Raw genomic sequence first — 12,435 nt, forward strand, 5'->3', positions numbered from 1 at the left:
TTACATTAGAGTTCTGTGAAATGGGAAAAAAATATCTGCTTACTCTCATGTCAGACTGAATAGCCGTTGAGTTTGTACTGTATGTCTGAAGTACTATACGTCTAAAAGTCAGTCCCACTCACCCTGGAGTTCGACTGGCTTTTAGACATTGAGGATAACTAAGCTGGTCCTCTTGCTACATCTTACGCTGTTGAACTAGATGTTTTGCTGTGTTAACAACATTGTCGACTTGCTATTTCTTTGTCATAAGTCAAGTCAGCCCATTTTAACAGAGATTTAGCCACTAGCTGGACATCTCGTTGGATAGAGATAGCATCTGCTTTACGTAACTCCAAACACGGGCTTCTATTCAATATGGGTAAACTATTTTGAATGGCCAGTTTGATGTGAAAAATTACCTTCTTCTTTATTTGCTGTTTGTGACTGTGATTCAATATTGTAAAGTTTGGCGTGTGAATGGTAGTAAACTAACAAATCGTATCCAGCTGGAGCAAGCATAGCACTAAGCTGCATGTTGCTTTGCTGGTTTGTAGGGAAATTACATTTTTTGTTTGTTGCTTGAGTTATTGATAGGCTGTGTTCGATTACTGGTCACCATAGAACTTAAAGCCCCACAGAATTCAGTGCACTATTCTGTAATTAGCACTTGAGACACAGAGGCTATTGTTGCTACTGCTCAGCAAGTTACTGTTGCTATAAGCTGGTCAAACCTGATCAGAACAACTACACTTGAATGCATCCTAAGAAGCCATAGAGAGGGAGAACCCACAATATTGTTCCAAAACAGGAATGGTGGTCTAGGCATTTTCGCTTACCTTTGCACTCAGCCATACACATGAAAGATGCCACAAGACCTTCTATAACACATACAAAAATTAGAGGCACACCTGTCGACATGTACTATATGTAATAATCTAGTAACTAAATTATTTCATAAATGCTAAGTACTCATGGATCATGCCATGTCCATCTTCAAAGTTGGCCTTTGTGTTGATCTCAACTACACATCTTTAAAATTTTGTGACTGCATCTTGCACCATTGCAATGTTATCATTTAGAAAAAAAAAACTGCACAGACAAGCATCTTTTAAAATGTTCAGATTGCCTTTGTGATAGTTCCAGCTACAGTAGTTATCTCCTAGAGTACATTTTGCTATGACAACACACACACAGACAGACAGACTCATAGGGTGAAAACAATACCAGCTACTCTATTGCATCTGGTGGAAATAGAGAGAAAAGTTCAATGCCAGGATACTTTTTTTTTATCTACAAATAACTGACCTATGAAGACATGACAGGTCAGATTATATGGAACAGCCAGCAAATGTCCACTACAATGATTCTTTAATTTTGTCATGTGAGCATAAAATTAAATAACAGGCTTATTTATCACAGTTTTATTGATATAAATAATGTGATTATTTAATACCTGTTTTGCAGTTATCAGAATAAAAAATTAATTTTAAAAGTTGAAGGTGAGATGTAGGAAAACTTGAAACGTAGGTTAACTCATTTTATCCAAATGGTGTGAATGATTCAGTAAATGCTGTCTTTTTGCACATCTGAGATACTACCTAAAGATCACATTGCACAGTTTAACTTATCAACATTTTTCCATTAAATTTGAGACACACACCATGCCTACACAACTCACTCTTCATTGGCACCCAGTCCTGTTGCAAATTTATTTGACTCGTCTTCAAAATCAAAAAGTTGAAAGTTTTGACTACACAATTTTTATGGAACCTTAGTTGTGTGACATATTATGAAACCATTAAATGCTAAAAAAGTCTTTTTGACATTACATAGTTGACATTTTCAGCAACATACAACCTCTTATGAACACTTTAATTACAATATGTTAGAATGAAACTCACTTCCTGTTGCAGGCATAGTAAAGCTTGATGAGTCATTTTATGTGCCCTCGCCATCACGTTATAATACATTATGAAATGGATTATCTTGTAGAAATTTAGTGGGTGGGTTTAGAATTTTCAGCATTTACGAATTAATAACAAAGAGAAAAATTAGAATTGTAATAAAAGAATACATTTCTGTGTTTTTAAAGTATATAAAACAAGGCTCAAAACAGTTGTTTTATTAGTATTCTTGTCTGTGGAGCTATTTATTGCTATGGTGCATGTAAATGTGCTTCATCATGTGAAGGTGTGTCCCTCCCTTCCCCTTTTCTTTCTTTCCTCCCCTCACAGCTGCAGTGACTGCAAACGTCACCAACTCGATGTTAAAAGACTGCTAAGGACCCATTGAATGTGTTGTCATGCTCATTGTGTCACAGCAGTGCTTGAATGGGTAGCCACGAGGCTGGGGAGGCTATATACCCCCTCACCTTTGAACTGTACCTCAGTGTGTGTGTGTGTGTGTGTGTGTGTGTGTGTGTGTGTGTGTGTGTGTGTGTGTGTGTGTGTGTGTGTGTGTGTGTGTGTGTGTGTGTGTGTGTGTGTGTGTGTGTGTGTGTGTGTGTGTGTGTGTGTGTGTGTGTGTGTGTGTGTGTGTGTGTGTGCGCTGGTTGTGTGGAATGAGCAGATTGCAGGGGGGGATCCTCAGCTGTCTGCCCTCTGTCTGTCTACCCCCTCCTTTAAACACATACAGACAAAACACACACACCAGATGCTCACATGCTGATACAAAGGCACACTTGGATGTTTGCATACCAATACATGCACCCAATCAGACAACTTACATTCCAGAGGACATACTGCTTTGCATACAACACTATCAGACTTTTCAGCTTGAGATTGTTAGCTGAAGATATGTTTATGTTCTTTTGCATAAAGGAGTCAGAAAGACCCATCAGTTTGGCTACATTAGGCTAATTTTATGGGTTTTTGTGTTCAAAGCAATTTAAGTGGAGAAATGACGTGTCTAAATGCTCACTATAGACCCATCTGCTGGGTCATGACCCTCGCTGGAACAACCAATCACAGTAGTAACTAGCTGACAAAGCACCAATCACAACAGAGAGACGGAGATAAAGGACATAGCAACAATAGAGGCACACGCTGGCTCTGCAGACAGTCTGCTCTTACAAAAACAGAAACAATCCGCCTGTGAAGGCTTGTGCTTTCACAGATGTTCTCAAACACACACACAGACACACACAGGGGAGATAATTGTGACCAATAGGAGAGCGCTCATCAGTCAAGCCATAAAGGAAACAGTGATGATGTCACACAACAAGCCAACCACACATAAGCACCAGTTGAACCATTTCAGTGACATAAAATCTATGTTTTTGCATCAATATTAACCCACAGAGACCAGCCAATAGTGGTGCTAGATGACGTCAGTCTTTCCCACAGTCCTCTAGTGCAGAGCAGCAGTGTGTTACCTTGTGCAGCCTGAGGAGGGCGATATGAGTCCCTTCAAAGCTGGAGATACTGATGGAGGTCCAGCCTACATCTGCAAATACACCATCATCCTAGTTGTGGCACTGTTACTGTGTTGTCATGTGACTTAGGATGTGCTGTAGATTCTGTACAGTAACCCAGGATCACAAAGATGGCTGCTTCATTGTTGCATCACCAACCTGTCCACCATCCTTATTGATTAGGTTGGTGGACAGGTGACAATGGAATCAGAGAAGAGGCAGGTTTCATATATAACTTAAAAAAGCTACTGAGTTAGTTCTTAGTACGTTCTCATTTTAAACGTCCTTGCATGTCTGCAGATTCTCTTTCTGTTTTTGTATTTTCCCCTCATAAAGGCAGCAAGACATACTGTACAAGAAAGCGTTCTTTCCCTCGTCAGGTAGTCATTATTTAGTCTCCTGGAGTGTAATGTGTTACAGATGATCTTTTCACTACACTCTTTGTGCAACTGACCACCCTTTAGAGTGTAAACATACTCATTCAATCTCAACACTCATCAGTAAACAAACAACAGTCTTTGTTGTCAGTCACAATATCTCATTTCCTGCTGCTGCAGTAGCCACCAGGCTTTATGCCAAATGCAAGGATCATTTAGTCAACATCAGAGCTAGCATGTGTATTCAACATGCATACTGAGAATTTCCTGCCACGTGGTGATGGACTACTGAAGTGAAGGGAGGTTTTTGAACTGCACTTCCACAAAGCTGAGAGACTTGTAGGCGGCAAATTACAAAGAGGTCATATTTGAAGCAGGAGAGGCTCAGATATCCTGACATTCAGCTCTGTGCGTGGATCAAGATCCAAAAGTGCTGGGTGTTAGATTTCCTCAGCTTGCTTTTTGTTCTCTCACGCTTAAGACATCTCCCTCCCGAATCCCATAAGAAATTTGGGCTTGTTTTCACAGTCTGAGTATTACTTGAACTGCACACATGAAATGAGTTGATGACCCCTTTAAAAAGTCAGTCTGACTGGTTTCTTTGTTGTAACAGTCACATCTGAGAGCTTTAACCTATAAGATTGTTCCACTTCATTTGGGTCTTGGCAGCTGTCTGTTGAGGCAAATCTAATGAAAATCTTTAGTTTAGTCCCCCAGACTGCAAAATTTTCCTGAGAATGTGCAAGTTGAAATTTCAACTGGTCACATTTGTGCAAGTGAAGGATGATCACTAAGCAGTATTGGTGTCGCTGTATTACATTTATAACTTCGGTGGCTCTGTCAGTCTGTCCCTGCCTCGTGCGTAAAAGCTGTTTAGTTGTGTGTTAAAAAGACATGGTGATCTGCTGATTATTTAAAAAGAAAATGAAGGAAGAGGAGGCGGACAAAGAGAGGTCCAACACAAACATACCCGATGAACAGAGGTCAGGTGGAAGCAGGAAGATACTGTACTGGTAAAGGGAAAAAAAAAGCAATTTACTTACTTATGGCTAACAGAAGAAGGGCCACGAAATTAAGTGAACATTAATTACAATAATGATTTTTGCTTCACACTATTACATGAACACTATCTACTGTGGTATTTACACTTAAAAATGCAGTCTTCTTGTGAGATGCAGAGAGCACCTACATGTGCTGTTTTTTCCACTCAGAGAAGACTGCATGTAGAAAAAAATCTAACCGTTCCATCTGAGACAAGTGTGACATTAGAACACCCTAGTTTACTCTTTTCAAGGTCATTTTTAGTCGCACACCTGTCTGAGCACCACACCTACCAAGTAGCAGCTACTGCAGCCTGCAATGTGGGGCATTTATGGAACATCGGTAAATGTGGTGTTGATCGATTAGCAGATGTTTTGCCGGTGACCAGGTGGGAGGTGCGACCAAATGAGAACTTTGGTCGCACCGGTGCTACCAGTGAAAACGTTAGTCTGTAGCCATGCCAGCATATGCACTATGGGCTATTCATTGAGAAAGTATGCAGCACTTATTTTGCTTTTATACAAAATTAGTGTTCCTGAAAGATTTGATAGATTTATGTATTTAGTAAGAAGAAATGGTCCTGGGTAGTAGAGCTTATCAGATGCATTGTGTTTTCATTGGAGTCAATGAAAATACTCAAATTGATTAATATCATCTTTCTGCTTGACTCGTATCTTGTCTATGTAATATATTTGAAAATATCTTGATTTATTTGCTCCTGAGGCTGTTTGAGTTCACATTTTTCCATTATTTAGTGTAACTATTTAAATTTAGAGAAAATTTGCATATCTGTTCTGAGAATTTTACTATTGTTTCTTTAATCTGCAGGTTTCTGTCTCAATTCATCTGTTTCTCAGGCTGCTTCCAATGCAGCAGCCCTCTGATCCTGACTCTTATCCTCATCTCTCTCCCTCCTCTCTGTCTTCTCTCTCTCAAGAGGGAGTGAAGGAGGATGAGGGAGGAGAGGAGCCTTTGAAGTGCTTTTCTCTGCGGGTTGGAATTTTTAGGACAAGCTAGGCACAGTACACATACACATATAACAACACCCACACTGGCACACACTCTTTCTCTCAGTTTTTGGGTCATTTGCATAATTTCTAATTAGTACGTTTATGAGTGGAAAGAGATAAAAATAGACATGAAGGAAGTATGAATGTAGACTGAGAAAGAGATGAAGTTTTCCCATGTATTGGTGTTTATGGCGGGACAAATTTGTCTCGGTCATAGAAAAGTGTGTAAGATATCTATTTCAGTTCAGCTGAAACTCACAAGGAACAACTAAAGAAAGCAAGTCACCTGTGAACACGATCCTGAATCTACAAATCCTCCTTTTCCTTTTTCTCCTCAGACTCAATTGTGTCTTTGTCACAACTAGTTCTGGAGACCTGCTCGGTAACTTTGTTTTTGTGTGTGTGTGTGTGTGTGTGTGTGTGTGTGTGTGTGTGTGTGTGTGTGTGTGTGTGTGTGTGTGTGTGTGTGTGTGTGTGTGTGTGTGTGTGTGTGTGTGTGTGTGTGTGTGTGTGTGTGTGTGTGTGTGTGTGTGTGTGTGTGTGTGTGTGTGTGTGTGTGTGTGTGTGTGTGTGTTTTTGGTTTTTTTTTATTCCTCCCCCAATCAGAACCATGTGACAAGTCTTGGTTTGTTGTTTATGTTACCATGGTTTATTTGCATGTGTGTTTCCATTTGTTTGCTGCATTGATCGGTTTTGCTCTCATCAACATTATATTAATGTGTTTATGGTAACAAGTGTGTCCTGTACTGATGCTGCATTGTTTGCTTGAGGAGAGAGGAGCTCTGAACGTACACCGGACATAAACACACAAACACAATCTCCCACTGACCTATATAATTCAAAATGGCCGCTGCTGCTGCACAGCTGTCCTCCCACGCAGGAGAGTGAAGAGCAGTAAAGGATACAGGGAGGGAGTGAGAGATAAGGCTGCTGCTGGTTTGTGTGTGAGAGAAGAGGAGGAGGAGGAGAGTAAGCAGGTAGAAGAATAAAAACGACACCATCCTCAGGGCACAATCTGTCACGCTTGTTCTGTTTCTCTGTCCGCATCTTATTTCTCCTCACTGCTTCCACTATTCCTCATGATATATTTTACTTCTTATTCTTGTCGCTTCTTGTCACCCCTCACAGCTCATTCCTCCTCTGATTTAGTCTCTCCATCCATGTTCGTCTCATTTTCATTCATCCCTGCCTCTTTAATCTTCCCACAGCATGAATCATCCTGCTCTTCATGGTGTCTCACCCTCTGTCTCTCTCACCCTTCTCCCCCTCCTTATTTTAACACACACCTTCTCTATTCTTTCATTTCATCAATCCCACTTTCTCTTCCTCCATGTCTCCTACATCCCAGTGTCCTTCCTCCTCTTTTGTCTATTTTATTAAGATCGTGTTGAGCCTAATCTGATATTAGCAGTGAGTTGCACCAGATATCACTTTAATCCACATCCATACACAGCCACACCATTCGTCCATTTGTGTGTTTGTGTGTCAGGGTAATGCATGTGTGCGTTTGTGGGAGAGAAAAACGGCATCCATTTTGTGTTTTATCGCACAAAGCAAATTCCTGTGACGTCTTTCGGAGGCATATAACTAATTAAACCTTATATTTGCAGTGAAAATGCTCATTTATGTAGCTGCTGATGGGGTGATGTTTGGCTAACGTGTTTTTTTTAAATATCCTTTTTGCATGTACATCAGATATGTCACTCCATAGCATGCACTGACATATCTGTTTGGATTTATAATAAAAATGACCTCATGCTTATTTGTTCATCTCACTTACTTTGTGTCTTTCTCTTTCTCAGCCAACCACAGACGAGCTGGTCATGCAGTGACCAACATCCTGGCCAAAGAATTGATGCAGGAGGACACGCCTTCATCCAGTAATCTACCCACAAAGCAAGCAAAGACAGAGAAGGAAGAGCCAAAACTAGAAGGAGCAGAGTCTTTAGAGGAGCTACTGGACACTGCTCCCCCTCGGTCTAATTAGGCACCCAAGGATAGAATGATTTTCACTCAGAGGGTCAGTGATATCTAAACAGATTGATTTTTCTTAGACATTCCAGAGACCAGTATCAATTTGAGATTAGTTTACTGGAAAAAGGCCAGCATTTGTCCAACCCTTGTCTTAAAAGGACCACCTTTTTAGGACAGCGTTGATTGTGTCTTCTGGGATTACAAGGACAGGAAGCACATGAGGGCCGGGCTCTCACCTCAGCCTCAACCTCCGGATGTCTCTCACCAACCATTAGGGCTTTGCCAATATCATAAAGATTTATTTGCTTTCTTTAGCATATGCACATATATGTTCATGTCTTTTTGTCTGTTTCTCTTTACTCCTATATCACTCGATTCACCTGTCATTCATGAAGGGGCATCTTGAGACATTCCAAAGACTTACTCAGGAGGGATCCACCAATTTTAGTTGCTATTCCCAAAGTTAGACTGGGAATGTCTGGAATTTGGCATATCCTGCAGGTGGTTCTGAGAATTCTCTCTGGATGTTCCAGCCAAGACCACTTTGCGCTTTCTTTTGTTTTTTTTTTTAATCTGATGAAACATATTGCTTGTAATTCTTTGATATACTGTATGTTAGTATTTGTAATCATTTTGCTGTACTATTGCAAAAGTGCCAAGCTAATAGAAACCCTGTCTTGTCATTTCATTTGTAGGTTTTGCTTAGTCACAGTTTGTACCGGACAAGCATGTGGGCCAGTCCAGCACAGCATTTATCACCTGGGTGTCTGTTTCAGTGTGTTGTTTTAAAGAAGGGATATAGCTCACTGGTGTGCATGCGTGAATTAAATTTTATATAGAAATAGGGATAATTTACGTAATCTTGGCTAAGTTAGTTTACCACATGTGCCCACGACACTTATATGAAGAAAACATGCTTTCATCCGTGAACATGATTCTATCCATAAACCCTAGAGGGAGGTAGAGGTAGCTTGAAGCAGAGATGTTCCTCCAGAGTCAAACCAAAAACTTTGCTTTTTAAAAGGGTGTTTCCATACAAACCTAGCGTGAGCAGTTTACATGCCTGTGTGTTAGAGTGTATGAGAAGGTCTGAGTGTGAAGTAAGCTGCCTATATTTAGTTTTGTGTGCACAATCAACTTCCTCCTTGTGTGTGTGTTTGTGCATGTAGGTTTGAGTGCGTGTGTGTTGCCATCTGTAATTACTGTACGGTACAGACCATGCTGTCATAAATGCTAGCTTTCATAAACAGCTTTGTGGTCTGCTGAGGATATAGCACACTGGAAAACTGCCCAAAAACTGCTGAGATAAGTATGTGTGTCAGTTCAGTTGTCTGTTTGAGTCTGTGTGTGTGTTGTTCGCCCACTTTCCCTCCCTCTGAACTGCAGCGGTAGTTTCTGAATGTCTGGCCTTGCTTCTATTTGTATTCAGGAGTCATCAGCATACATGTTGCCATGATGTTGTGGTGTAATATCTGACAGCTTCCTGTGAGGTGATGTCAGTTGCTCCATGCAATATCTCTTCCTATGCAAACGCAGTAGTGTAGCGTGCAACCCCAGCCCCGATACCCAGCCAGTCTCAGGATGTACAAACCACTGGGTGGACTTGAGCGCTCTTTATAAACCTGCTGGTTCAAAGATCAGTGCCTCATAATGGTGGGTTGCTGAGGAAAGTCCTCATAGCTCCAGAACTATCAGCATTTCAGCACTCAGAATGTGTTTTTTTTTTTTTCAGCACCACCAGCACTGATTTGACATCTTCCACAACAATTTGAATGTCTTTGGAGATAGTGGCACTTGAACACCACAAATAGAAATGAGACGAGTACTGGAGGTGTCTTTGTTCTGATAAAGTGCTGGTGCTTCATTTTCATTTAGTTACACTGAGAATAAGTAGGTGCAAATCCCAATATACTGCAGCACCTTCTCTGAAGCACAAAATATGCTGTAGTTGTATTTAAAGCAGAGAGATGATTGCTGTTTTAGGTCTGCAATATTTTGTTTATATCTGCAGGTGATTGTGTGATACTGAGGAGCAACAGTTTTCAAAGTTAGGGAGAGAAACATTGAGAATGATATCAAGATATCACTGGAATATTTGTCCTAATTTGAGATATTGCTTTTGTTCAGTAATTATTTTTCTTTTTTAAGAGATTGTTTTCTATGTGATTTTTTTATGCTTGATTATTTTAATGTATTTGAAAGGACACAAGATTTTTTTTTCTTTTCCAGAGATTGCTCTATGGATACAGAGTAATGCACACAGTCATTCTGTTCGTTACACCAAGCTATTAAAAATGTCTTAATTAATTTGTTGATGTGAATTGGTCATTCTTTGGTCACAAGTGTGTATGTCTGTTGATGTCTTTGTGTAATTTGTAGTTCAGGTTTATTCTTGTATTTTTGCAAAAGTATGCTCTTCTAGAGGCAGGTTTGCTCCTTTTTCTCACTCACCTCTCTGCTCCTCCTCTCTTGTTCTCATGTAAACACTTCATGCAGTAAAATACCAGGCGGTCACTGCACTCTGTGATACTATAATTTTTTGCCAATAAGCAGCAGAAGAATGAATAAACAGTGGAGTTGTTTTTTTTTCACAGATAAATCCTGGGATTTTTCATGGCTCCATGGTTTCCAGAGATGTTTTACAACATGGAATGCCAGTATTCAACGTAATCCATCCTGTGTGTGCACACAAAATCATTCATATGTCTACCTTTTAATGTTAATTGACAATTCATTCCATAGCCCCTTATCCTAACTTTCATCCAAACATAATTCCAACCCTGAGTTTTAACCCTCAAACAGCCCTTTGAAGGGGAGTGGGAAAAGTGAGGACTACCTTAAATGTCCTCTTATTTCCCAAGCATGTCCTCCCTGGTGGTCTGAAACTGAATCTCACAAAGATAGTTGTTCAAGTATATTCACTCAACAAAAGCATAGTACAGATGATACCTTGTGATGTTTTTCGTGATTATTGTCCCCTCCCTAAATCTCTATTCTGGTCACCGGAGGTCAGCTACTGCCATCAAAACACTTCAGGCTCTTTTTCTCTACATACAAATACTAACATCAAAACTTGGACAGCTGCTCTGCAACAACACAGGAATTTCAACTGAACTGGTCTCAGTTTTCCATTTCATTTCTTTCATAACAAATGCTCAGTCTTTTAACAAAATGAAGAGCTTGACTAAGGCCAGAATATTGAGAGTTTTTAGCACTTCTGTAGTGCTGCTAACTCAGTGTAGATGCTATAGTGACATTGCACTCACCATGTTAAAACAACAAAGAATCAAAGTCGAATAGTATAATCAAAGAAACGTATTATTCAGTGCATTCTTCCATGTCAACACGTGGTGCCTACACTACCCACAATGCAACTTAAGTGCAACCAGTTTGGTAACCTTCAGAATCTTTTTGATACTGAAGACTCAAATGAATCACTTGAGACACTTTATCAGACTCTGTGCACTCCATCTGGAGCCACAAATGACCTTTTGACAATTTTTTGCGCTGTACCACATCAGGACCTGTAAACAGACTTGATGAGTAAAATTGTTAGAAGTTTTCCTTTAACAGGGCACCTGAATCCCTCAGAGGAAGAACACTTGTCTTCAGTCTGATAGTCAAAGTTAATCAGATTGTATCTGAATCTCTTCCTCTGCTGGACAGCAGCAGTGAACTGTGAGTAAACTATGATAAGTCATGACTTCTACTGATCTTCTCCATTTAGTGGTCAGCTTAGTTCTTTTGTTGGAGCACCTCCAAATGCCCTGCTGTGTTGTACCAGCTACACAGATGCAGGCCTGCCAAATCGCTGGAGAAGTTTCACTGGCTTCTGCTTTGTTCTGTAAGGTGACTTGATTCATTTCTTTCCTTCCAAATCTCATAAATATTTCATTGACAGGATGTTCTTGTTGGTTGCAGCTTGTTCGGACTGAAACCTGTACATCTGCTTTTTATTTAAAACAGAAAAAGAAAAGCATTCAACTTATCCTGGATTCTTAGAGGGTACAGATCATTTAAATACACCTGAAAAGTGAAATCAGTTTGACTGACTGACTTTTATTGTGTAGTAGTCACTCTTTGCCAGTGAAGATGATAAACTTTGCCATCTCAGTGAAGACGGCCAAACTCAGTCAGTGACATTTACTGAGCAATACATTTTCCAGGGAAAGTTCAATGGGACACAGTTGGATGACTTTATTTCTTATAAAACAAACTTGTGACATGTCAACACATTAGTACAGTCTAAAAGTATATCTAACAGTTTGACATTTCAGAGATAATGTATTTTACTTTCATGTCAGGAATTGTGATTAGAACATTTTTTAAACGCTCAAAATTAGCCTTCAATGAAGCTTTGAATGGAGTGTCTGCTACATGCTACATCAGAGTCGTAGTTCTGTTTTTGGAAGTAATTTCATGTCAAACACCTGGAGAATTGTACTTCCTTTCTCACAGCTCTCCTTTACACTGCGAGTGAGGCCTCTGCTGTGTAGTGAACCTGAGCTGATACTGCCGTCCTTTCACCTCATTAACTGGCCCTGTTAATTTAACCAGAAACCCTCAGCTTCCTTTCATCATTTATGACTTTCTCTGCGCACACAAACACACACATGTGGGCCATAGGGCAGCAGCGATTCTG

The 12,435-nt window shown here is 40.1% G+C and overlaps 1 protein-coding gene across 1 annotated transcript in view; it reads left to right on the forward strand.

The window, feature by feature from the left end:
* LOC129350412 (protein diaphanous homolog 1) overlaps positions 1-10,100 on the forward strand; it is a 37,172-nt gene extending 27,072 nt beyond the window's left edge. Inside the window, exon 13 of the mRNA XM_055016888.1 lies at positions 7,622-10,100. Within this exon, the coding sequence (XP_054872863.1) occupies positions 7,622-7,806 (185 nt within the window). The 3' untranslated portion in view covers positions 7,807-10,100. The remainder of the gene's footprint in view (positions 1-7,621) is intronic.
* The last annotated feature ends 2,335 nt before the right edge of the window (positions 10,101-12,435 follow it).

This window comes from Amphiprion ocellaris, chromosome 13 (assembly GCF_022539595.1).
Source record: "Amphiprion ocellaris isolate individual 3 ecotype Okinawa chromosome 13, ASM2253959v1, whole genome shotgun sequence".
NCBI classification, from domain to species: domain Eukaryota; kingdom Metazoa; phylum Chordata; class Actinopteri; family Pomacentridae; genus Amphiprion; species Amphiprion ocellaris.